Source organism: Marmota flaviventris, chromosome 2, assembly GCF_047511675.1.
Source record: "Marmota flaviventris isolate mMarFla1 chromosome 2, mMarFla1.hap1, whole genome shotgun sequence".
Lineage (NCBI taxonomy): Eukaryota > Metazoa > Chordata > Mammalia > Rodentia > Sciuridae > Marmota > Marmota flaviventris.
This window is the reverse complement of record NC_092499.1, coordinates 196620482-196648051: the sequence shown is the minus strand read 5'-3', so window position 1 is coordinate 196648051 and position 27570 is coordinate 196620482. Positions and strand designations below refer to the sequence as shown.

The following is a 27570-nucleotide window of genomic DNA, read 5'->3' as shown; positions in this document are numbered from 1 at the left end:
GCCTCAGGGCTGGCAGCAGGCCCGAGGAGGCCGGGGCTGCAGTCCAAGGACTGTTGCCAAGTGCTGATCTGGGCTTGACTGGTGAGGGCAGTGAGTGGGTAGAGAGGAGCAGCCCTTGGTGAATTGCAGCCAGGTGGGGTTTTCTGGGGCTAGAGAAAGAGGAACAGCCTTGAGCTCTTGGGTAACAAGTGAAAGCAAATGAAAGAGAATATAAAAAGAAAAAGAAACTGAGGAATCCGCGATGCTTTATTAAGCAGCAGAGGGGCACACTTTCAAGAGGCAGCAAGGCCACGGGCTACAACAGGGTCTGAGTTTCACAGGGCTTAGCGGGGCCAGGTTGTGGGAGGAGTTGGTCAGTTAGGATTGCACCAGGTCAGAGACTTGAGCTCCCTTTTTCCCTGAGGGTTTTGTAAATCTCCATTTCCTTCAACAGGTCTGGCCTGAGAGCACCAAGCATTCACCCTCTGCCACCCACTTCGTCTCCCATAAGGCTCTGGGTCTACTTTTATTTTAGAGCCAGAGAAACTTAGGCAGTACAGAGAAACAGGGCTATTGGTTTAAAAAAAATAACCTGAGCTGGTCATGGTGGCCTACACTAGTAGTCCCAACCACTTGAGAGGCTGAGGAGAATTCAGGGCCAGCCTGAGTGATTTAGGGCCCAGGAAGTCGCTGTGTCAAATTTTTTTTTTTTTTTTTTTTGCAGTATTGAGGATCGAATCCAGAAGTGCTCTACTACTGAGCTACATTCCTAGCTCCCTGCCCCCTGCCTTTTTTTTTTAGTGTTACCCAAAGCTCAGTCCTTGTCCCTGATGCCAATCCAGTAACAAGGACACAGTTTTGAGAAAAAGGAAAAAGAAGGTTTATTATTTTGCTTGCAAAGGAAAAACTCAGGGGGCTCCTGTCCCAAAGGCTGTGATTCTACTCATCAAGGAGAACAGGAGGCTTTTAAAGAGGTGATTCAAAGGTTCACTTGTTAATTTGGGAGAGAGTCATTTCTGAGATCTTCTGGTGCCATCCCCCAAATCTGAATTACTTCATTCCCATGGTGGGTGTGTGCTCAAGGACAGATAACTCGGATGGGGAAGAAAGGTAATCCTGTTTCCCCTGAGATTAGGGACGGGGAGAGGTTAGGGAGGAGAACAGAGAAAGAGAAACTCGTCCTTTAAAAAAATCAGTCACAGTGGCAGAGCAGCAAGGGCTATATTCAAAGCATAAAAGGGTCCCCTGTTACAGTAGTGCTGGGGACTGAACCAGGAACAGACCCTAGTTGCACCCTCAGCCTTTTTTTATTTTTTATTTTGAAACAGGGGCTGCCTAACTTGCCCAGATTGGCCTGCGATTTGGGATCCTCCTGCCTCAGTTTCCCCAATTGCTGGGATTACAGGTGTGCACTTTTATATCCATCCTCCAAATAAAATTTTAAAAGGGCTGGGGGTTTAGCTCAGTGGTATAGAGAGCTTTTCTAGCATGCACAAGACCTTCTCCAGCACAACACACACACACACACACACACACACACACACGAAAGAGAGACAGAGACAGTTCCAGCTTCAAGGTTTGCTTTTGTGTGACTGCAGGCAAGTGGCTTGACTTCTCTGTGGTGATTCAGTTCCTGAATAATGACAGTTTCGTCTAGAAAGCTATGGAAGGAATTAAGGAAACAATAGCCTCACATCACACCCACAGGAAGGGCTAAAAAAAAAACAGCAGAATCTAACCTCATTCTCTCAGTTTTGACAAGAGTCCTAAAAGGTCTCGGAGGGTGGATGGAGAACTCTGGGTTTCAGCCGGATTTCTCAGTTTAGCTCCTCAGGGCCAAAACTCTGACTTCATCCTCTTTCAACTGCCCCAGTCCATCAGCAAACCCTGCCTTCAATGTGCACCCAGTCCAACCGCACCTGCCACTCCAGGTACTACCTTCATCCAAATGCCATCAGCTCTCACCCAGATGACTGCCAAGGCCTCCTGGCTGGTCTTGGGGCTTCTCCCCTAGATTCACCACACCCAGTCAACACTCCACAAGCAGCCAAGGCTGTGTCATTTGTTGGAAGGAACCCTTTCTGTGACTCCCTGAAGCACTTAGAATGAACTTATTTATCCGATGATGATTATTATTGAGTGTCTACCACGAGCCTGGTACCGTTTTAGGCACTGGAGATAAAATGGAGAACAAAACAGACAAGAATCTCTGTATTCATGAAGATTCTGTCACAGGAGAAGAGATGTCTCCAGAGAAGGGCCCCAGGAGTTCCCAGAAAAGAGAGGGAACTCAATTGAGGACCAACAACAGGGTTCTTGCCACATATGACAGAAAGGAAAAGAATTTCAGCAAGAGCCAGACAAAGGTTTAGATAGGTTTATTGAGGAAGGTAGACATTCAAGAGAGACTTGGGCTGTCTGCAGAGGGAGACGCAGCTCTGACTCGGACTGGGGGGTCCAATATTTATAGAAGGGCTGTATCAGGGACTAGACTTTAGCTGCACAATTCTGTGCCATTTTTCCAGTGCTTGTGTATTTATTTCCCTTATTTTACAGGGACACAGGCCTAGAGTATGGGCCAAGATTTGCCCATTTGTGTTTTCTGCATCTCAATGGATTGATTCTGCATTTCAATTGCTTGAGGGTGTTTCCCTATCTCAGTTCCACTCTCATTCTGCAAGATGGACAATAACTATCTAAGCAAATCACTATATATATGAACATATGAAGCCAGGAGTAATTTACCACAGTCACATCCCCAGCCCTTTTTTATTTTTCTGGCTTTAACTTGAAATCCTCCTGCCCCAGCCTCCCAACTCACTGGGATCATAGGCGAGCACCACCATGCCCAGCAGAATACATGGTATTTTAGGAGATCTACGGAAAAATAGTTCAGGGACGGTGGGGGTCCTTGGATTTTAAATAGTCAGGATTTTAAATGGTCAGGGAAGACTTAATGGAAAAGGCTGAAGGTGGTAAAGGTGGAGCCCAAGCAGTTGCCTAGGAGCAGAGCATTCTAGACCAAGGGCTGGGCAAGTACCAGGGCAAGTGGTGCTCTCAGGGCTCCAAGCATAGGGAGGAAGCTGCCCTGATAACAGCACAAAGTGGGGAGGGAGTGGGCCGAGACCCAGCTTACTGGGGCAAACGGGGCAGAGCTGATTCCTGGAGATGGTCCAGGGCTTTAAGATTGTAAGTCATTACAGGTTCTGAGCAGAAGCGTGACTGTAGTTTAAGGATCACTCTGACCTCTATGGAAGACCTTCAGGAACCGGCACAGACATTCAGGGAGTGTGTGATTAACCAGATGAGATTCTATGGCTCGGACCAGGGCAGCAGAGGCGGTCAGTCAAACCCCAAAGCCTTACAATAGCCTTTCTGATGGGGTCCCCCTACCCGCCACTGCACTGCTGGGCACATAGTAGGCGCCTACTACTAATTTGTTGAATCAGGGGCTGGGGGCATGTAGCTCAGTGGTAGAGCGCTTCCTAGCAAGCATGAGGCTGGGAGGGGATTTTTGTCCCGGATTTTAGCCGAATGAATGTCAGGGCGCTGGGTAGAGAGTGCTTGCCCTCAGGGTGAGTCACAGTGACCTCACAGAAGTTTCCCCCAAATCGTCCCCGCCCGGTAATCGGGAAAAGGCCGACTCTCCGGGACAGTGCTGCCACGTGGCCCAAACCGGATGTAAGTCCGGACAGTCCCGGGAGGGCCCTCCCACGCGCCTCCTCCCACCCTCAGGCCACTGAGATGTCAGGACAGAGGGTCACCCTCGCGAGGTCGAGGCCCCGCCCCCCGCGCGCTGGCCCGCCCGCGCCTCCAGCGGAAGCCGGAAGCGACCGTGGGCCCCGCTAGCCCCGCGGCTCCAAACTCGGTGGTCTTGGAGGCTCCGCAGGATGGGGGAGAAGATGGCGGAAGAGGAGTGAGTGGGCTTTTCCGGGGCGGCGGAGGCGGCAGGGCTGGGCCCCGGCGGGTGACGGCGAGCCTCTGGCCCGGAAGGCGGGGTTCCTGTGCCAGTTGTCAGGACTGCCCCTGCCCGCGCCCACGGGGAGGGCGGGATGGGGACGTGGGCCCGGTTGGGCTCTGCAGCCCCCGGAGGTCGGACCCCGGGCTGGGGCGCCCCGAGAACAGCCCTGCGGAGGCCGCGGCCCACCTCCACCGTCTGGGTTTCCGCCCTGCGGAGGCCGCTGCGCGCTCCTCGCCTCGCCGCAGGAAGGCTCCGGGCCCCCCGAGCCCGCTCGCTGCCTCGCCAGCCGCAGCCTCCTCTAACGATCGGTTCGCGTCCGTCCCCTTCACCGAGTTTCATTCATCCGAGGACGGTTGGCGCAGTTGCAGGCCCGAGGCACATGGTAGTGAGGGAGGCGGACCAGGAGCTGCCTGAAGTCTGACAGGGACCCACGCGGTGGGCCCCGGCCCGATAAATGCAAGGAGTGGAGTAGCGTGCGGGTGCGGAGTTCCCAGGAAGAAGTGTCGCTTGAGCAGAAACTTTAACAAACAGGAGGAATAGGAGGGGTGACGAGTTCAAAAGCCCTTTCTCAAGAGAGGGTTTTGTGCTTTGCAGTGAACGAAAGAAAGGCAGCAGGGGTAGAGTGTAGAAAACAGGCGAATGAGCTCCATGTGATGAGGTAGGGAGGGCGTCTGTGTCCTCCAGGCCTTTGTGGCCAAGGTCCATCGCCATCGTTGCAGGCCACCATCTGTTGCACGTTCTAGACACCCTGTCAGTGTTCGTGGAATGAGTATGTGAAGGTTAGCAAGGTACCCATTGATACTGGACTTCTTCACCTGATAACCTTTCAATAGCCCTTGGCCACGTGGGGGTCAAGTCATTCAGTCGATTGACTTATTGGGCATCTGCTCCAGACACTGAACTAGTCCTCAACAGCACAAAGCAAAGAGACTGGACTAGCCCCGTGCTGTCAGGCTTGGGTTGAAGCTTGATTCTGCCATTGACTAATAAGGATGTTGGTCAAGGTATGGAACCTGGAGAGGTAGTGTGTTACCTTCTTCCTGGAATGAAGCAGGATGCAGTAAATACCAACTGTTACAATCACAATTAACCATTATTATCGTATCAGTGTTGCCCTAGTTCACAGTCCCAACACAATATGAAAAGAGAGCCTTGGCACAGAAGCCATGGGGTGGGTACACTGGGTGGGGTGGAGTATTATAAAGCAGGTAACCTGAGCCTTCTGAAATCTGAGTAGGATTTTGTAAGGTAGGGTAGGTCATTCTGACCAGAGTGACAATTGGGCAAATTCAGGTGGTTTCTTCCACAAGCAGAAATAATACAAAGAACACAAAATGGATAAATAAAAGCATGAAGTAATAGACCTTGGGATGTGTTGAGACTAGTTGCCCCCATCAAGTGTAAAAAAGCAGGACATATTTCGTTTCTATACCAGCCCAGATTTGCCCTTGTTCCTGGCCTCTGGGAGGCTATAATCAAAGGTACCTGAGGCCTTTATTACCCTCCTGCAGGCAGGGGTTTCCTTCATCTCCATTTTTCTGAGGCCTGCCTTCTCTTTGGGAGACTTGTGAATCCCATGAAATTCTTTGCCAGGTTCTCTTCCATTTTGAGGTGTGTGTATTGATACTTGAGACCCCTTTCTGTCATCTAATTCTGCTTTTTATATTCTCCAACAGGTTCTCCAATACAACTCATGAGGGTTTCAATGTCACCCTCCACACCACCCTGGGTGTCACGACCAAACTGGTGCTCCCGACCCCTGCCAAGCCCATCCTCCCTGTGCAGACGGGCGAGCAGGCCCAGCAGGAGGAGCAGTCAAGTGGCATGACCATTTTCTTCAGCCTCCTTGTCTTAGGTGAATATGGAGCCCACCATTGCCCTCAGGAGTGTTTGTGGTTGACCCTGTCATCGCTGTCTCCGTCAGGCCTTCCTGCCATGTGGTTCCACTTTCAACACTGAGGGCCAGTGGTCATAACACCGTAAGGGTCTATGGAATCATGGGGCTAAGCAGTTCTGAAGAGCTCTTAGTGTCGTATCCTGACCTTTGAAAGAAGGAATTAAAGAATTTTTAACCCAAAAAGGATCTTGAACAACCATTAGTGGATTTCGTATTTTGCTCATAGGAATCTGTGTGTGTGTGTGTGTGTGTGTGTGTGCCATGTGTGAAGGTGGTGGGCAGGAGGTAGGGGGAGCCAAGTGAGAACACATCTGACTTCCTGTCCCTAACTTACTTCAACCAGAGCAGCATTTTGTCTCTTGTATTTATTAGGTTTCTGGGTATATTTGAGTGAAAGACCGAACCCTTGTGTCAGACACCATTCAACTGTCATTCCCATTGACTGTGGTTGTGACCTTTGCCATCTCTGCACACTCTCTGTGCTCTTTCCTTTCTTATATTTTTGTTTAAATGGGCTAATTTTGTCCAAGTTAAAATCTTACCTGTTCACCTTCCTCCTCCAGTGGGTCCAGAGAGGTCGAACAATCGCATACCTGGCTGGTGGAGACTAGTGGCTGATATCCAGGTTGCCAGATGCCAGTCAGGAGGTCTAGATAAAGAGGTCCAAACTTCAGTGCCTCCCAGAGACAGGAGATGGACAGAGGACAACTGTTTTGGAGAAATTGTACAGTCACTTTAGATTAGCTGAGTAGGCACAAAGAACCTGGAGGGTGACGGGACCCAAGTCCAGACTCTCATTTCAGAAGTTTGCATGTTTACATTTGCTGCTTTTCCTTAATGATATTGATGTCATTTAATTAGATTAGACCTTTTCAGAGGAGTGAAAGGAACTGGGTTTTTATGAGTATTGTTTTGATGTTTAATAGGACTGGTTTTGGAGAAAAAGTGTAATTTTGTTCACATTTATATTCAGACTGTGGTAAATGGTCAAAGAGTTTTAACAGTATAGTAGTTTATTGGAAATCCTACGATTCGTCCTTTTCCGTCATAGAATTTAAAAAACTTTTAAATTGAATAATGAGAAAGTACACAATGCGAAGTGTACAATGTGTGGGACGTAGTACACCTGGACCATTTTTTTACCCAGTAAATGTAATTGAACGGTCTCTAGTGGATTACTTCCAATAATCAAGGACTCTTTGGTTTTATTTTCTTTTCCTTTGGTTAAAGTAATTGAATACAAAGAAGAAAAGCAGTTCTTTTCTTTATTAAGAACTCTTCAGGACCTGACGTCATCTTTCAGGATGGAGCGTGGTTAGTCTGTTGACACTGCTGGCAGCCTGCTCTGTTAGAGAATAGAAAAGGCAGCCTGGGAAACTTCTGTGATCACTTTTTTTAAGGGAGGATGAAATGTCAAATTAAAACTTTCAGGATGTGGGGCACTTAAGATTAACTTGTGCTGGAGATCACAAAACAGGTTTCGATAATGTGCCTTCTAATCTCAGCAAAATCCTGCCCAGTGTTAGCTCATCTTGGGGGCTGGGAAGGCCGAACTGTACTTAATAGTGCTGGGTATTTTTCTTGATTGTTTTCTCTTCAAACTGATCATAAACCTAGACTCTAGAGTCACACTGCTGTTCTGTGAGTTTTGTTTCACCTAATCAGATTCTTGGATGAGTTAGTGTCTTTACTTACTTATCAGTAGGCATTGACAGAATGGAATAATGCTTGCTTTTGTTTTTGTTTTACTTTTGCAGAGTTGGGGATCATACCCAAGAGAGCTCTGTCACTGAGCCATATCTCCAGCCCTTTTTATAGTTATATATTTTGAGACAGGGTCTCACTACCTGGCCTCAGCCTCCCAAGTAGTTTAGATTGCACACGTGGAACAGGGTGCCCCAGCCATTTACCACTTTTGTTTACTATTTTAGTTAAATCAAATGAAATTGTAACTTTGTGTCCTATAAGCATATCACAGGATTATGATGTTTCCTCTTTGTTATGAAGGAATGACAAAACTCTATAGTTACTTTTGACTTTTAGAAACTTGAATTCAGTTGACTTGCATTTAACCTGGCTGATCTTTGACTTCACTAGAATCAATGATGAGTCATTATTATTGACTTAAACTAGAGTTAACAATTAACATCATTTAGTGCATCTTATGGGCCATTAAACTTAATGGAGTTATTAAAATTGACAGGTTTGTTTTAATGTATTTTCCATAATTACCAGGTCAGGCACAAAAAAAGAGAAGCACATTAGTTTATGGGATGCATTCCTTCTGTACCACACAAGTTTTCATCCCTTCTTGCCGTTTTTTTCCCCTTACTGTACTTGAAGGCATGTTTGCATGTATGTATATGCACGTATGTCCATTTATAAGCACATACGGGTGTGCAAGCACATATAGTTTGGAGTTTATTTTAACATAAACGGAATTCTGTAATTTGCTTTTTCTCACAGAATGGTCTGTGCTTTCTTTTTTCATGTTAGTAGATTTTAGATCCACTTCATTTTTAATTGTGATAAAATAAACAAAATATCATTTAAACCATTTTAAAGTGTGTAATTCAGCTACATTTATTCCGTTCACAGTGTTGTGCAGCCATCTAGATCCAGAATATTTTCTTTTTCTATGCTTCTGGGGATTGAACCCTGAGGCGCTCAACCACTAAGCTACATCCCAGGCTTTTTTTTAATGTATTGAGCCAGGACTTTGCTGAGTTGCCCAGGCTTGGTTTGAACTTGTGACTTTCTGGCTGAGTGTCTCTGGGCTGTTGTTTTAATTATAGCTATCCCATGTGCCACTGTGTCTGGCTCGGAACATTTTTATCACTTCAGAAGGAAAGCATTAAAACAAAGCATTAGGGCTGGGCTGTAGCTCAGTGGCAGAGCGCTTGCCTAGCACGTGTGAGGCACTGGGTTTGATCTTCAGCACCACATGAAAATAAATAAAATAAAGACATGCTGTCCACCTACAACTATTAAAAAAATTTTATAAAAAAAGCATTAAAAGCAGTTACTCCTTAGTCTTTGTTGCTGTAGCATTCACCATGTTGCTCTCTGATTCTAGGAATTTACCTATTAAGAATATTTCATATAGCCTGGGTGTGGTGACGCATGCATATAATCCCAGCGGCTTGGGAGGCTGAGACAGGAGAATTGTGAGTTCAGAGCCAGCTTCAGCAACAGCAAGGTGCTAAGCAACTCAGTGAGACCCTGTCTCTAAATAAAATACAAAATAGGGCTGGGGATGTGGCTCAGTGACTGCATGTACCTGAGTTCAATCCCTGGTACCCCCCCAAAAGAATATTTTCATATATACGGAATCATACAATGTGAGACCTTTTGTGATTGGCTTATTCACTTAGCATAATGTCCTAAGGATTCATCCATGTCAGAGCATGTTTTAGAATGCACTCCTGTTTATGCTGAATAATAGTCCATTGTATGGCTTTGTTTATTCATTCATCAGGTGATGGACACTTAGATTGTTTCCACCTTTTGACTATTCTGAATAGTGCTTTTGTGAACATTTGTGTACAGTTGTTTTTGTGTGTGTGTGTGTGTGTGTGTGGAGCAGGTACTGGGGATTGAACCTGGGGTGCTCTATCACTGAACTATATCTCCCACCCTTATTTTTAAATTTTTTTATTTGTTCTTTTTAGATATACATGACAGAGTATATTTGGACATATTATACATATATGGAGTATATGTTTTTTGTTTTGTGACAGGGTCTGGCTAAGTTGCTCAGGCTGGTCTTGAATTGGCAATACTCTTGCCTCAGCCTCCTGAATGGCTAGGATTATGGACATGTGCTAATGCACTTGGCAGTGTTTTTCTTTCTCTTGGATATTTACCTATGAGTGAACTTGTTTGATCGAATGGTTACTTTGTTTAACTCTCAGGAACTGCCAAACTCTTTTTCACAGTCTGCACCATTTTATAAGAGTTTTGGTTTCTCCATGTTTTTATCAATGCTTGTTATATTCTGTTTTTTTGTTGTTGTTGTTCCAGGGATTGGACCCAAGAATGCTTAACCACTGAGCTACATCCCCAGCACTTTTTATTTATTTTTTATTTTGAGACAGCATCTCACTAGCTCTCAATAAATTGCTGAGGCTGGCTTCAAATCTGCAATCCTCCTGCCTCAGCTTCTTGAGCTTCTGGGATTACAAACATGCATGACCACGCCTGGCTGTTGTTTTTATTATAGCCATCCCAGCTGGGCATGTAGCACTCCCCTGTAATCCCAGCCACTTAGGAGGCTGTGGCAGGAGGATGACAAGTTCAAGGCCAGCCTATAAAACTCAGGGAGACCTTGTCTCAAAAATAAAATGGGCTGAGGATCAGTGATAGAGTGCCCCTGGGTTCAAGCCCAGCATGAATAGGTCAATAGATAATAAGATGGATGGATCCGAGAGGATGTGAAGTTTCGTCCCATTGTGGTTTGGTTTTGTTTCTCTAGGACTGTTGATGGTGAGCCCTTTTCCTGTGCTTACTTGCCATTTACTTGGAAAAATGTCTGTTCTTCACCCATTTTTAAACTGTGTTGGCTCTTTGTTGTTGGATGTAGGAGTTCTCTGTATATTCTCTATACTAGTCCATCGTCATATATAGTAGTGTAAATATTTCCCCCCATTCTGTGGGTTGTCTTTTCAGAGTTTTTTTGTTAGTGGCTTAGACAATTTCCCCTTAAAACTGCATATAATCATTTGCTTTTTATATGAGTAAACTTTTCAAGTTAATTTTTAGAAATCCAGCTTGGTGCAAAGAAAGAGCAGAAACTGATGCCGTTTTCTGTCTCCTCATGCTCACGTGCTCTTTCCTCCGGTCAGCGCATGCTCATCAGCACACGCTGTACTTGCATCTGGGGACTTTTTTCATGCTTTTATTATTTAATGTAGATTTTCTAACTAGGTTAAATATTTATATTAAAATAACATCACAGATTAATAGTGTGAAGCACAGAATGAACGAGGGATAACTCTGTATAACTGTTTGCTTTCTTTGGCCACCTGGTGCTTTTTATTGGGATTGAAGAAATCTCATTTGTTAGTGTGGGCTCTGAGGGTGTTAACAGTTATGCAGATTGTTTAAGCATTTCCTTTAAAAAAATCAGTTCTAGTAAGATAATACTGTGATTAGCAGATGGTGTGCCGCCAAGGAGCCTAATGAAAGACAGAGACTGCGTACTAAGGTCTGGGCCATGAAGTATTATGCGATGCTTACTTTTTTTTCTTTTTTTGGTACTGGGGCTTGAAGTCCAGCACTCACCCACTGAGCCTCATCCCCAGCCCTATTTTGTATTTTATTTAGAGGCAGGGTCTCACTGAGTTGCTTAGCGCCTTGCCCTTGCTGAGGCTGGCTTGGAACTCGTGATCCTCCTGACTCTGCTCCCCGGCCCCTAGTATTACAGGCGTGCACCACCATGCCCTGCTGCAGTACTTTCTTTTTAAAAATAGTTTTACATCCTCTTCTCTTGTTTCCTGGCAGAACCCCTGTGAGACAAGTGAGGCTTGAGTCCTGTTTTGGAGGTTGAGGAATGGAGGCTGCCAGCCAGGTGGGAGGTGGCAGAGAGCACTGTGGCACAGAGCACAGGGCCGCAGCACCACCTGTGTGTGGCGTCCTCAAGCCTCGCTTTTCTCTGTCCAAAGGATGTAATGGTGAGGACAGCTAGCCCAGGGCGGAGCTGGGATCCAGTGAGCCAACTTTGGGGAGTGCTCAGTGCAGTTCTGGACTCTTGGGGAACTGCTCGGCCCAGCTGTAGCCAGCTGGGGAGCAGGAGTATCCCATTTTTGAATCTCTTTGATGTTTTCTTCACTAAACAAAGTATTGACCTTTAAACATCCTCACTTTCTTCATAATAGAGAGCTGGTCAGGTGGTGACAAAATATTTCATGTCTACATAACCTGTTGCAGTTATATTTGCGTAAAAATGGTTTCATTGATTTCCTCTTCACTGTTTAGAGTTTTCCAGTTGAAAATTAGTTTTAAAAAAATAGGACCATTTCTCATAATCAGGAAAATCTATGTAATTTAAACACTTGTATAAGTTTTTGCAGTTTATTGAAACATCAGCTACCAGAAAACAAAGTAGTTCAGGCATACAAAGAAGTATAGAGAAATATTATAAAAACTATAAGTTTAAGTTTACTTCCAGGTTAAAAGCTAAGATAATATATAGAAGAATGAGAGGTTATACCCCATTTATGTATGATGTGTCAAAATGCATTGACTGTCATGTATAACTAATTAGAATAACAAAAGAAAAATTTTTTAAAAAGACAATGAAAATACAATCGAAGCTTACTGTGTCATTACCAAGTGTCTATTATGCTGATAGCTCCCCCCCCCAATAAACATTGCTTTGAACTTGATGTTTATTCAAATTTGGGCTTTTTTTTTTTTTTTTTAAACACTGTCTTATTTTTTCCCACAGCTATCTGCATCATATTGGTGCATTTACTGATCCGATACAGATTGCATTTCTTACCAGAGAGCGTTGCTGTTGTTTCTCTAGGTAAGTGCTTATTGGTGATCTCATAATAAAAGTGATAACAGTAACCACCATTTTTTTAAGTGCCTCCTTAGTGCTGGAAACTTCAAGAGTTGCATTGGGTATTTGATTCCATTTCTTCCTCCCTGTAGCCTGCGTAGGGTGTTATGAGCGCACATTAAAGATGAGAACCTGGGCTCAGACAGTGGTGGTTACCCTCTGCAGGTCATGCAGCAGTCCGTCTACATAGCAAAGGCCTTTCTGTGGTCTCCTGCTTCTCACTGCCCTTAGTGCACATTAGCCTCTGCTGCTCAACTAGGCTGATGTCCTCCTTAGTTAAGGCAGGTGGTTGATAGTTAATTTACAGGATCACTATTTTTTTGCCCCTTGAAACTGAATTTAATTGAGGGCCTTACATATGCCAGGCAAGTGCTCTACCATTGAGCGACATCCCCAGCTCTGTTTTTGAAGCAGGGTCTGGCTTAGGTGCCCAGGCTGGCTGCAAACTTATGATCCTCCTGGCCTCAGCCTCCCTAGTTGCTGGGATTATAAGTGTGTGCTACTGTGCCTGGTTCTCCAGTCCTTTTTATTTTGAGACAGGATTTTGGTCAGTTGCTGAGAGTCTCATTAAATTGCCCAGGCTGCCAGGCACAGTGGTGCAGGCCTGTAATCCCAGCAGCTTGGGAGGCTGAGGCAGGAGGATTGTGATTCAAAGCCAGCCTCAGCACCTTAGTGAGGCACTTAGCAACTCAGTGAGACCCTGTCTCTAAGTAAAATATAAAATAGGGCTGAGGATGTGGCTCAGTGGTCGAGCACCCCTGAGTTCAATCCTTGGTATCAAAAAAAAAATCACCCAGGCTGGCCAACTTGCTAACCTCCTGTCTTAGCCTTCCAGATTGTTGGGAGTGTGGGTGGTGCACTATCATGCCTTGGTTTCCAGTCTACCCCACTTAACTTTCTCTGTTTCCTGTGGCAAATAATTGTTAAGATAATTAGCTTTTAATTTGGGAGAATGAATCTATGTAATAATAGGTATGAACACACGTGCAGGTTCATTGAAGTGGTTTGTGAAGAAAGAAGCAGGGACTTCAAGTGATACTAAATTCTAGTCTAAAATGTTTGTAGTTGCTCAAGGCACAGTTAAGTAGTTTCCTAAGATCACCTGAGACTTTTATCTGTTTCTTTTAGCTGTTTTTACTAGTTTCCACTTACCTACTGTTAATTTTTCCTTATCACCACTGATGCTTTATAAGTTAATTTTCTTTGCCTTTGGATCTCAATTACTGGACTAGTAATTCTTTTTCTTTTCTTTTTTTTTTTAATACCTTGTTTATGTAGTTGTAGTTGGACACAATATCTTTATTTTATTTTTATGTGGTGCTGAGGATCGAACCCAGGGCCTCACACATGCTAGGCGAGCGCTCTACCGCTGAGCCACAGCCTTAGCCCTGGGATGAGTAATTCTTTTGCAACATAGTTATGGTCTGTGTTAGCTTCGGAAATGAACAGATTGTTCACCGGCTCCATCACTACCTGTGTCCTGATCGGCTGGTGCCAGCCCTCCTCTGTTTCCCAGACCTCACAGTACTGCTGAGTGCCGTGCTCTAGCCCCTGAGCTTTCAGGTGCCATTTCATTAAAGCCTTGTGACTTCCAGTACCACCATATCTTAAGGAGCAGGCAGAACTGGATAGTAATGTTTTTGTTTTTGTTTTTTTGGTACGAGGGATTGAACCCAGGAGTGCTTAACCACTGAGCCACATCCCCATCCCTTTTTTATTCTTTGAGACGGGGTCTCACTAAGTTGCTTAGGGCTTTGCTAAGTTGCTGAGGCTGGTTTTGAACTTATGCTTCTCCTGCTGGGATTATACAGAGTTGGAAACTAGTTTTACTCAGGGTTCCTGCTCTTTATTTAACAGGGGATTTTATTTTGTTTTGTGGTGCTGGGTTCAAACTCTGGGCCTTGTGCTTGCTCTGCAAGTTCTCTACCAGTGAGCTACACCCCCAGCCTTCTGGTCCCTACCCCTTGGTGCTGAGGGTGGAACCCAGGGCCTTGCCCACACTAGGCAAAAGCTCTGCCACTGAGCTATAACCTGAGCTCAGCCCGCAGGTTCTTTGGCTGTATATACTGGCAGGTTCTAATAGCCTTGGCTAACAGGTAGTCTTAGAACTCTGAGCATGGTAGGCTAACTCATTAACATTCCTTTCCTGCTCTTAGGCACATTGAAAATAACCTCCATAGGTAATACCCATTATTCTGCCACATTCAGCAAAGGCTTAAAAAACCACATCAAGGACTTTATGGCTTTGTGGTTAATTCATAGTTTCTTAAGAATAAAAATTATGGTTGTTGTTTATTTAGGTTGGATGTACATGAAAATTAAAATGATAATTCTCATAACTTGGTTTGGAAAGTTGTGTTCTTCACTGTCTCACCAAACACCAGTGCTTATGTTAGGACCTAGAGCAGACATTGTCGCTTGCCTACCTAGGAGTCGTTTCCCTCTTCTTCCTTGGAAATAGAACCCTACATTGATCAGGTGTCCTCCACGGTGTATGCTCCAGGAGGAGGGGGCTGTTCAAGTCACGCTTTGTCTTTGCCAGCATGGTGACTCCACCCTTCCTTGCCTATGGTGGAGGCAGTGGGGTAGTGTGAAGCTCCCTTCTGGCCAGTGACAGTAACAGGAAGTACGCTGGGGTGGTTGGTCTTCGAAAGTGCCCTTCCCCAATAGAAACAAGGGAAATTTCCCACTCTTCCCTCTGATACTGTGGATTGAGGATGTGTGCCTGGAGCACTGGTAGCCATTTGAAACCACTTTGATAACTGTGCCTCAAAGACAAGCCAGAAGGGGAGAGAGATGGGAAGCCCAGATTTTTTTTTTTTTTGTACTGGAGATTAAACCCAGGGTTCAGTGTAGCCCTACTACTGAGCTACATTCCCCCCCCCTTTTTTTTTTTAAATATTTCTTAGTTTTTTAGTTGGACTCAATATCTTTATTTATTTTTATATGGTGCTGAGAATTGAACCCAGGGCCTCACATGTATTAGGCAAGTGCTCTACCCCTGAGCCACAACCTCAGCCCACCCAGCCCTTTTTATTATTTTATTTTGAGACAGGACCTTATTAAGTTGCTGAGGCTGGACTGGCACCTGCGGTCCTCCTACCTGAGTCTCTGGAGTCTCTTGGATTTTAGGTGTGTCCCACCATACCCAGAGAAGCTTGATCACATTTTTATCCAATAGCCCTGAAGCTGCTTATCTCAGTGATGTCTGTTACATGAGAGAATAAATACCTTTATTTATTTATTTTTACTTGCAGCTGAAAGCATCTTTATTTTATTTATTTATTTTTTGATACTGGGCATTGAACCAGAGGTGCTCTACCACTGAGCTACATACCGAGCCCTTTTTATTTTTTGAGACCTGGTCTCCCTAAGGAGAGACCTGGTCCCTGAGGGCCAGGCTGGCCTCAAATTTGCAATCCTCCTGCTTCAACTTCCTAAGTCGCTGGGATTACAGTCATGAGCCACTGCACCTGGCTAAAAGCATCTTAATATAGAACTCTTTCCATTTGATGAACAAACTTAGTTTGATTTAGAGAAGACAGATTGGTGGGCGTGGAGCGGTGCACCTGTTGGCTTATGTAACTGGAAAGCTACAGGTGGCACTGGCTTTCCCTTCCCTGACCTGGATCCAGCTCTCTGGACTGGTCCTCCATTCCTCCTGCCTTCTGTTTTGTTTGGCTGCCCTCAGGCAGGCTGTGTGGTAAGCCTTACAGCAGCGGCTCCTCTTCCCTCTGGCAGCAGATGGATGAATGCCACAAGGCCACCTCAGAATTGGGGTGCAGTGGTGCTGGGGTCACTTGAAGATAAACCATCTGCACCGTTCGTCTCTACATTGATGCTGCAGAAATAATTGCAGCCTGTCGAGCTGGTGTGGGAACTTGAGATTGGTGATGGAAAGTAAGGGTTGCTTTCAATACTTCTTTGCCAACTCACGTGATTGGAAAGCTAAGAGCGTGTCTAGGAAAAGAGTGCCAGGGTCCAGAAAAGAGTAGTATTTGAAAAGACAGTGGGCTGGGGATGTTGCTCGATGGTAGGGCACTTGCCCACCATGCACGAGGGAAAAAAAAAAAAGAAAAATAACTTTATTATTTTAGAGGACATTTTGTTAGAATTTGGAAATGCTGACGAAGCTATGAAAATAGTTCTTATTTCATAAAGCGAAGGATGTTAAAGGAAAATGTTTCTTCATGGAGCAAATCATAATGAACCATTGAGACCGCTTTCAGGAAGGCCCTTTGTACCAGAAAAGCATCCGGAGGTGCTGGAAAGCCGCCTTCATTCTTCCAGGGATAAGTTTTCCTAGCCTGCTTCTTCCAACCAGCAGTTACAAATAATCTGCAGTCACTTAGAGCCTTTTGTGTTATGGCTCAGGATTCTGAGTTCCTAAGAAATGGCATAGAGAAGGACCAGATACACTCTGAAGCTTTTTCACCTGTTGTGTTGTTGCTGTTGTTTGAAGCACTGGGGATTGAACGCGGGGCTCTCTATAACTCAGCTATATCCCCAGTCCTTTTTTTTTTTTGGTTGTAGATGGACAGAATGCCTTTATTTTATTTATTTGTATGTGGTGCTAAGGATTGAACGCAGTGCCTCACACATGCTAGGCAGGCGCTCTGCCACTGAGCTATGACCTTAGCCCTCCCCAGTCCTTTTTTAAAAACTTTTTTCATTTTGAGACAATCTTGCTAAGTTTCCCAGGCTGACCTTGAACTTCAGATCCTGCTGCCTCAGCCTCCTGAGTATGTGGAATTACAGGTGTGGGCCACTATGCCCAGATACTTTTTTATATTTTCAAATGAGTTTAGGCATTTTTTTTTATTCTTTATAAAAACGGTATCAGTATAAAGTTCTAAAGAGATTTCCTTGACCTTTATTCAAAGTTTTTAGGATACTTTCTGTCCTTTATGAAGTTCTGTAGTCTTGGCTTTTAAATTTTTTCCTTTTCATAAACAACGGTACTTTAAAAAACAATCCTGTTTGAAAGCTCTGAGTATTTTTATCATGGTTTCTTCTTTTCCAAGCCATGTGTGGACTTATACATGTGTTAGATAATTTTCTGAGTTGAGAGTCATTTTGTATTTTTTTCTTTTTTTATATTTCCACATATTAGTTGAGTTCATGTGCTTATTTTTGTTGGCCTTTTAGTGCCGATGTACTGTCTATGTATTTTGGGCCAAGGCTTAGAAGTGAAATAATTGTATTATGCTCCGTTGTGTATAACACAATTTTTCTTTATTTTAGAGTGAAAAAAGACCAGAATGGGGTTAGAGTGCTGGAGATTTGACTTTTTCAAATGCCAAGGTTTAGCCTGAACACTAGTGATAGTTCAAAAAAACATTTTGATGAACCAGTTTTATGAATTGCATTTGATTTGATTGTTGAGTAAATAGGACACAAAAGTGCCTCTCCCATTCCTTTTTTAAAAAATATTTAGTTGTAGTTGGACATAATATCTTTATGCTTATTTTTACGTGGTGCTGAGGACCAAACAAAGTGCCTCGCACTGAGGGTGAGCGCTCCACCACTGAGCCCCAGCCCCAGCTCCCCACCATTCCTTTTTTGTGTGTGTGGTGCTGGGGCTCAAACCCAGGGCCTTGTGCATGCAAGGCGAAAGGCAAGCACTCTTCCAACCAAGCTATCTCCCCAGCCTCGCCCATCATTCCTTCTTAACCATGTTTGGGGTGTGTTTTATTTATTTTTTAAATATTTTTTTAGTTGTCAATGGACTTTATTTATATGTGGTGCTGAGAATCGAACCCAGTGCCTCACACATGCTAGGCAAGGCGCTACCACTGAGCCACAACCCCAGCCCTGTGGTGTGTTTTATATATACACACACATATGTAAATTGTGTGATACATGGATTTTTAACACTGGGCCTCATGCGTCTAGGAAGGCACTCTGCTACTGAGCTATAGCCCTAAGTGGGTTTTTTTATCTGGTACCAGGAATTGAACTTCAGTGAGGTTAACCATTGAGTCACGTCTCCAGCCCTTTTTATGTTTTGAGACAGGGTTTTGCCAAGTTGCTGAGGCTGGCTTTGAACTTGTGATCCTACCTCAGACTCCTGAGTTGCTAGTATTTCAGACATGCACCACCGTGGCAGGCCATCCGTTGGTCTTTTTATTTTAATGAGAGAGGGTCTTGTTAAATTGCTGAGTGATGCTTCTGCCTCAGCCTCCTAAGTAACTGGGATTATAGGCATGCACCATCACGCCCAGCTTAATATATATTTGTTTTTGTGGTATTGGGGATTCAACCCTGGGCTTCCTGAATACCAGGCAAGCATTATACCACCGAGCTATAGTCCCAGCCCAGCTTTAAGAATAATGTTCTTTTTGCCAGTGAGGTTTTGAGTAGAAAATGCGAGGAAAAAATAAATTGCTCAGTTTGAATTGTTTACTAAAGGTAATTCTGGAAAGCAGATACAGTAATTTTATATACGTGTGTGTGTGTGTGTGTGTGTGTGTGTGTATGTATGTATATAAATTTTTTTTTGTACTGGGAATTGAACTCAGGGGCACTCAACTATAGAGCCACATCCCCAACCCTTTTTTGTATTTTTATTTTTTAGAGATGGGGTCTCACTGAGTTGCTTAGCACCTTGCCATTGCTGCGGCTGGCTTTGAACTCACGATCCTCCTGCCTCAACCTTCCGAGCCTCTGGGAGGATAGGCATGCACCACCATGCTCAGCAATTATATTCTTATTTGTACTTAAGTTCTTTTAACAAACTTTTTAGAGAGCTGGAGATATAGCTCAATTGGTAGACTGCTTGCCTCGCATACACAAGGCCCTGGGTTCAATCCCTAGCACCACACACACACACAAAAAAAAAAAAAGAAAAAAAGAACTTATCAGAGGAGAATCCTAAATGTGACCGTAACAGCTTTTGTTACTTTTTAAAACTATTATTCTAAGTAATGTTGACGGAGCTTATGTTGTCCCCTGGTAACTGCCTGCTGATTTTGAGACACAGGTATTCATCTGTTGGTATTCAGGTAGCTGTCTCAGTGGCCAAGGCCTAAGCAGTTGTCAGATTGACAAGAAAACCATGTTAGACTGGAAGGCTTTTCCAGGCTTTCATATGCCAGAAGAGGGGGTTGTCAGCATGGTCTTGGAGCCTCAGTGTTTCTGACATCCTGAATTAGAAGTGACAGTTTATCCCTGTGATGCCCCATTACCGTGTCGCGGCCTTAGCTTAGTGCGCGCTCTGCAGGTGCCAACTTCATGATTTTGCCTAGAGTCTTATTTTAAAACTCGTCTAGTTTTATGGTCATCTTTCTTGCTTGGCCTTTTATCATCTATGCGTTGTGTTTTATACTTTGGTCTTCAAGTAAAAGTATATGCCAAGATAGTGAGGTCATCCACACTTTAAAAAAGGGAGGAAGTAGGTCGTTAAAGGATTGTCTTCTGACACTTGCCATATAAAGGCTGAACTTTTTTGTTTTCCGTACCAGGGATAGAACCCAGGGGCACGTAACCGCTGAGCCACATCCCCAGTCCTTTTTATATTTTATTTAGAGACAGGGTCTTGCTGCATTGTTTAGGGCCTCCTTAAGTTGCTGAGGCTTTAAACTCATGATCCTCCTTCCTCAGCCTCCCGAGTTGCTAGAATTATAGGCCCGTGCCACGGTGCCCAGCCTGTTTTTTCTTTTACCACATTAACATTCTCATCTGAAGATTAGAAAGGATTACAGTTCTCTAAAAAAAAAGTGAGCTACTTTAAAAACCATACAAATAGCCTTTTTCCCCCCAAACAGACTAACCTGAGGTGTTGATTCCCACCTCCCTGCAAGGACTGCCTTTAAGGGTATCTCGGATGTCTACTTGCAAGTAGGTAGTAGAATCACAGATGGGTTTTCAAAATTAGTCCATTATAACTTGATTCTATAATTATAGCCACAAAACATGGTTCAGGCATCTTATTTTTCCAGTACTGGGGATTGAACCCAGCGGCACTCTACCACTGAGCTGCATCCCAGTCCTTTGGGACAGGGTCTTGAAAAATTGCCCAGGCTGGCCTCCAACTTTGAATCCTCCTGGCTGAGCCCTCTGAGTCAGTGGCATTACAGGTGTGCCAACCACACCCAACTTCAAAAGCATTTTATAAGGGCCCCAAGTATGTAAACTGTTTTTGGAAAATCCTTTACGGTGGGTTTTAAAGTGTCACATAGATAATCCTGTGTAGCAGCAGATCTGCCCCTCATGATCCTTGCCAGCGTGTCCTCCACTAATAGGCCTTCTGGTCTCTTGGCACAGGGAGTCCAGAGTGACGAGGAAGGCAGCATTGTGACTCTTCAATGGGTGAACCCTAGGAATGTCCCCCTCTGGAAGCCAGGATCTCTTGATCCACTAAGCCTAGCCTTCCAGGGTGAGAAATGGCCTCAGTAGGAATCCACTCCCAAGGGGGTCACTGGGGATGATGTTGCGTGTGGCCACTTCTACCCATTGCTTACTGTATCAGTGCTTACTGTTGGGGACATACTACCCATGATAGCCTTTAAGGAATATATTGCATCCTGGCTCCAATCCTCATGGAATGGGACATCCAGTCTTGTCTCAGTTCTGTCTGTAGGAGGTCATTTTGCCACTTTGGCGACTGGCAGCTTCTGGGTGATTGCCATAAAGTCATTCTCTTAGCTTGACTCGTTGTGTAGGTCCCCACACTGGTGGGTCAGACACTTGTGGGCTAGTTGAAAGACATACTGTGTGTCAGCGCCAGTCAGGATGAGTTGCTGCCCTTCCAAAGGTGAGAGGGGTCTAATGTTCAGGTCGCTGCATGCCGCCAGCTGGTCCTTTCATGGGAGGCTGCTGTATCAGGTGATTAGTGTCAGTCTCTGCGGCTGCCCAGGCTCCCTGCAGTGTGGCCGTAGTGGGCTCAGCCTTGATGGGAGGGAGCTCCTGTCCTGGACCCATGTCCACCTTCCAGCTCAGCCATCATGGCTACTGTCACATGTTCTCTGTACACACTAAGCTGGTTGGGCTGACTGGATCATCCTGCACCAAGCTTGGGGTTGTAAGAATTTGCCAGTGACACTGTATATAGGAGGCAAAGGAGGGTGTCAATGTAACAGTGGAAAGTGACATGGTGGAATGGGCCACCTGTCCACATAGCACACTGTCCTCTAGACCTGCAGAGGGCTGATCTCTAATGTAACACCTCATCTTCCGATTGGATTACTGCTGTGCCCAGCTAGCTTGTAACTTGGTAGGTCTGACAACTCAGCTTATGAAGGACATTTCTGACCATATGGTCATTTGTGTCCCTGCTCAGATGCTCTATCTCTGCCAGGCCCCATGCCAGGTACAACTTTTTGAACTGCAAATAATTCTCTACTGCAAATAGCATGACCTTGCTTCAGAACCCTGGAGATCTGTGCTCAGCCACCTTCCCCTGGAGCTTGCCCAGGATGCCACATGGCGTCCCTTCCTCCCACTGATACCTTCAGGACCACAGGGTCTGCCAGATCATGTGGCCAGAGTGGCAGGACTGCCTGAACGGCGCGGGACCTGCTGCCAGGTCCTTTCTTCTGGGCTCACTAGGCACCATCAACCTTTTGCACACCCAGGAAGTGGAACGTGGCTTCCTCAGGTTTGGGGAGTTACCTTAAATCCAGAAGAGGCCCCAGGCTCTGTGTGCCTTTCTTAGTGCTAGGAAAAAGAAGGTACAACCTCTTGTCCTTTACTTAGAAGGAATGTCACAGCAGGCCCCAGACCCCTGAGCCCTAAATCCTCTAATGGGCAGGCCTGGACCTTTCTGTCCTCTGAAGCATGTGTGTCTCATGAAGGCATCTACTAATTTCTCATCCCATAGATTAGCAGGATGTTGTTGGTATAGCAGGCCAGCACGTCACTCTGTGGAACGTCCGTGTAGTCCAGCGCCTTTCAAACTACGTTAATGACAGAAAGCAGGCACTAGCCTAATCCTGGAGCAAGACCATGAGTGCATCCTCTCCTCTGTCCTTTGGGAATTGAGGCCGTCTCCGATGCTTCTTCCTGTTGGGAGTGAAGGAGGACACATTTTGCAGGTCAAGAGCCAACACCACAGGCTTGAGGTTTACCCTCCGGGTTCTTCTCAGGGCCCCACAGCACAGCTGCTGCAGTTTGCATTGATCTGCTGCATTTGCCAGTTTTTGTAGGGGCCACACTGGTTGACTAAAGGGACCACTACTTTTGTGTTAAGTATTTCAGGGTGGCAGTGATCTCTGCCCTTCTCCTTGGGGTGCTGTATTGTTTGGGCAGAGTTGTTAGGGATCCGGGCTAGGCACTTCTCTTGACCTTTCCTGCTACAGTAGCCTTTACTTGGTTGGTCAAGAACTAATGTGAGGGGCTGTGGCTGTGGCTCATGCTAGCGCTTGCCTGGCATGTGTGAGGCCCTGGGGTTGATTCTCAGCACTGCATATAAATAAATAAAATAAATGTCCATTGACAACTAAAAAATATTTTTAAAAAACCAAAAAAACAAAACTACTGTGAGTGGGGCATGGTAGTGCATGCCTATAATCTCAGCCATTCGAGAGGCTGAGGCAAAAGGATTCAAGTTCAAGGTCAGTCTCGGCAACTTAGTAAGACCCTATCTCAAAGTAAAAAGGGCTGAGAATGTAGCTCAGTGGCAGAGCACCCTGGGTTCAGTCCCCAGTACCAACCGATCACTAATGTGAGAGCCTGCCAGCTGCCAGGACACCCCTGGAACTGGGAGACAACTGCCAAGTAGCTGAGTTGGCAGGGAGGCCGGCACTAGGTGGGCTGCACCAGCCTGCACTTCTTACCTCATCATCTGCTCCTGCCCCTGGGGGAGCCACAGTGCCACCTGGTATCAGTGTCAGTCTGGCTCCCATTTCTAGCAGCCGTGGGAGCCCTGAATGTTGCCCCTCCGGGTTTCTAGCTTTGTGTCGCACAGCTGCCGGGCTCCTCTGTGTGGGTGGACCATCGTCACCCTTTGCACCTGCTATGGTGTCTTGGGTCCTTCCTTATGGTCTGCTTTTTCCTTCAGTCTGTGGGTTCTAGGTCTCGGAACTGGCTCGGGTCTGGGATTGGGAAATGGATTGTGATTTTCCATTTTGACATGAACTCTAACTTTCCTTTCTTGATCCCTTCTGATGGGACACGTTACGTTAAGCCAGGGTTTCCACAGGTCTCCGCGGGTTGCCCTTGCTGGGGGTCTTGCCTTGGCTTGCTAAGTATTGTCATTTTGCCTCTGCAGTTCCAGAATTCCTTTGTCCCCAGTGCCATAACAGCACCTTTTTTTTTGGTGGGCACGTGAGACAGGTGGGGATTGAATCGAGGGGTGCCTCAGCACTGAGCCACATCCCCAGCCGTGTGTGTGTGTGTGTGTGTGTGTGTGTTGCCGGGGATTGAACCCAGGGTCTTGTGCATGCAAGGCAAGCACTCTACCAACTGAGATATATAGTTGGCTATATTCCACCCCCATTTTGTTTTTTAATTTGAGTCAGAGTCTCACCAAGTTGCTGAGGCTGACCTTAAACTTGTGATCCTCCAGCCTGAGCCTCTAGAGTCACTGGGATTTCAGGTTTGCACCACTGCACCCGGCCCACACCTCATTTTGTTAACTGGGCCCCTGGGGCTTTTCAGTGACATAGGTGCCCCTTTTACCAGTGCAATCGTGGCTGCTTGTCCTGAGGAGCACAGTCACCGCGTGGGTTTACCATCTGCAGAGAGTCCCTTCTTGCATGTCAGTCTCTCTGAACCTTTCAGTCCCTTTCTGGCACCTATGCCTTCTTTCATCTGGACCATCGCTTTCCACATTCTGGGGCCTCCTGCACCAGGGCCGCCTTCTGGAGCTCTTGCTGTAGTGCTGCATCATGTCAGGGGCGCCAGATTAACAGGCTCTCCTGTACCCTGCTTTACATTGCTCCCCCCATCTTTGATCTTCCTGCGCTGGTGCGTGTTAATGGGGTCTCCTAGGTCCTTTTGTATCTAATCCCCCCCACCGTGGCAGGCCCTGTACTGCTGAGGTTTGACTGGCTAGGCTGGGGGTTGAGTGAGGGCTTTTCCTTTTTTTTTTTTTTTTTTTGGTACTAGGGAATGAACTCCGGGGCACTCAGCCACTGAGCCACATCCCCAGCCCTTTTTCATATTTTATTTAGAGACAGGGTCTTGCTGAGTTGCTTAGCACCTTGCTTTGCTGAGGCTGGCTTTGAACTCTTGATCCTCCTGCCTCAGCCTCCCAAGCTGCTGGGATTACAGGCATGCACCACTGTGCCTGGCTTTTCCTTGTCCTGTAAGGAACTTGCCTCATTTGGGGTGTCCGTGTAGTCTTGAGACAGCCTCGGGTGCCTTTATTCCCACAAGGAGACGGGGCTGTGTGGGCAGGCTGAGAGGGTGCATGGGAACCATGGGTCCTAGTTACAGGTGCTTGTGTGTCTCTCCCCAAGCACCCCTGCCCCAAGGCTCAGAGCCCACTTGTCCCCCCCTGGGGGGAGAAACGCAGACTTGCCTGGTTGAGTCAGCTTCCTTGGAAGCTGCGTGCTCTTCTGCTCAAGTCCTCCGCCCTGTCCGGCTCTCTAAGCCCTCCAGGTGCAGGAGATGAGCGTCTCCAGTGCTACCAGGAAGCCCTTGCTTCCTGGCCCGGTCATTTCCTCTTTTTAAAGCATAAGAAATTCAGCACCAACCACAAAGTTCCCTGGAATCTCTCCCACGCCAGGAGACCGCAGGACCCGGGTATCTCTCTCCACAGTCCCTGACCCAGCCAACACAGGTGTGAGTCTTAGCACCTGCACTGCCACCCACATGAGGGGTGTCAGCCCACCTACCACCAGTGACAGGGTCCTTGTTGCACTAAGTTGCTGAGTGACACCCAACTCCAGGATCCACATCCTTCAAGTGGGCTTCCTGCGACCATTCCATCCGTGGTACCAGCTCTCTTAGAAGCAAAGTCTGAGATGTGGCTGGGGACAGGTACTTTGTGAGAGGGCTTCCCTGAGGAATAATTCTGAGGAGGGTCGTGGCTTCAGGTGACTAGCCTGAGTGGGGGTGGGCAGGGGCAGGAGCACAGCCAGGGTTGTTCCTCTTTAAAGCAAGAGGTCCAGGCTTCTGTACCCCACCAGGTGATCACTGGCTACTAACTAGGTGGGGCACGTGCAACTCGCACATGGGGTCTGCCCACAGCTAGGGGCAGTGTTCTGCAAGGTACAGGTGGGAGCACTTAGCAGCCACCACTCCCGACAGCTGGGATGGTGCAGTGCCCTGGGGAAGGGCCCGTATGTGCTGCTGTGGAGTGGTTGCCAAGGTACGCGTTAAGGTTAAAAGTCAGAGTGAGCCAGGCTGGTGGTGCACGCTTGTAATCTCATCTACCTTCGAGGCTGAGACAGGAGGATCGCAAGGTTGAGGACAGGCTGGGCAACTTAGTGAGAGCCTGTCTCAACAAAAGGGGGGTGGGGCTGGGATGGAGCTCAGTGCCTAATATAGCCAAATAAATAAGTAGATAAGAATGTGAATATTAAATATCATTTGTCTTGAAAACTTGACATGTTCATGCATGTATATAGATGAGACTGTAAATGTGCAGACACTAAGAAAAAATGTAGAATTATCAAGAAATCTTAACACTGGAAAGGAGAAAAGGGAATGGAGGAGGGAGACTCATGTCTTCACTGTGTACCTTTTATACTCCTTTGTACCTTTTTAGTTTTGTAACAAATAATCAAATAAAAATAATTAATATTAATATTATTGTTTTAGTCAGCTTTTTTATTGCCGTGACTAAAAGATATGACCAGAACAATTGTAGGGAAGGAAAAGCTTGTTTGGGGGCTCATGGTTTCAGAGGTCTCAGTCCATGGGCAGCTGGCTCTACTCCCCGGGGCTCAAGGTGAGGCTGAACATCACGGTGGGAGAGTGTGGCAGAGGGAAGCAGCTCGCTGGTGATCAGAAAGCAGAGAGAGACTCCACTTGCCAAATACAAATATAGACCCCGAAGCCACCGGCTCCCCACAGGCCTCGCCTCCTCCAGCCACCACTCAGTTAATCTCTTCAGGAGATTAATCCTTTGATTGGGTTAAGGCTCTCACCACCCAATCATTTCTCCTCTGAACCCTCTTGCACTGTCTCACATGAGTTTTGGGGAGACACCTCACATCCAAGCTATAACAAATTATTATCATTTTTTGTTATATGGTTTTATTACCTTGTAGGCTAGTTGTGAGAATGAGCTAAAAAATGGGCTTTACATATAAGCATGGCACCTGCACAGTGTGGATGTGGGTGTGCTTGTGTATTTTTAGCACAGCACAAATAAATAGATGTGTGTATATTTTAAGAACTAGGACCATACTGTGCATACTGTTTGGCAACCTGATTATTAATGCATTTTCAGTATTTTTTCCTTCATGACCAGGGATACTCATGTTTTACAGTGGTAATCGTAGCCCAGCAGTGCACTCTGGGGGAGAGAGTCGCTGTCGCAGTTCTTAGTGGCCATGCCGTTCATAGTGACCATGTGGATGGGTGGCAGCCAGTCTGCCTGTCTTCGCATCTTGTGGAGGTGGAATATACTCGGAGCCAGCAGACTGGCGAGGCTTGCTGGCCCTGAGCCTTCAGACGAGCTACTTAAACTCTGAGCTTTGCTCCCTACAGCATCTCTTGAGGATTAAAACTAATTTAAAGTGACAGATCCTGGGAGAAGGAGCTCAACAAATAACCATTAGCTGCTTCTGTGCTTTGAATGAGTCTATGCTGTCCTGATGAGATGTGGGCATGAAAAGCCAAAAAGAAAATGTGAGAACTTGGGTTTCTGTTTATTTTTAATCGCACTCTTTTATAATTTCTGGTTTTGTGTGCATATATTTTAAAATGTATTAGAGAATCGGGCTCAGTGGCTAAGTTGCTGTAGTCCCAGCAACTCAGGAGGTTGAGGTAGGAGCGTCACTGAGCCCAGAGTTGGAGACGGACCTGGACAACATAACAAGACCCCATCGCATAACAACTGACCTGTAATCCTTGCAACTTGGGAGGCTGAGGCAGGAGGATCACAAATTCCAGGCCAGCCTCAGCAAGTTAGTGAGACTGTGCCTCAAAATAAGATGTAAAGGGAAAAAAAAAGTACTGGGAATGTAACTTGGAGGCAGAATGCCCCTGGGATCAGTCCCCAGTACTACAGAAACAAATAGAAGCCAGGCATGGTGGCGTGCACCTGTAGTTCCA

At 46.0% G+C, this 27570-nt stretch overlaps 1 protein-coding gene across 3 annotated transcripts in view; it reads left to right on the top strand.

The window, feature by feature from the left end:
* Slc9a8 (solute carrier family 9 member A8) overlaps window positions 1-27570 on the top strand; it is a 96868-nt gene that overhangs the window by 18584 nt on the left and 50714 nt on the right. The window contains exons 1-3 of one of the 3 annotated variants that reach the window (XM_027946481.2): window positions 1311-1384; window positions 5617-5795; window positions 12286-12366. In XM_027946481.2, the coding sequence (XP_027802282.1) occupies window positions 5765-5795; window positions 12286-12366 (112 nt within the window). In that variant the 5' untranslated portion in view covers window positions 1311-1384; window positions 5617-5764. Of the gene's footprint in view, window positions 1-1310; window positions 1385-3793; window positions 3896-5616; window positions 5796-12285; window positions 12367-27570 lie in introns of those variants that run through there. The other 2 variants (XM_027946480.2, XM_071608998.1) reach the window with 2 other exon arrangements.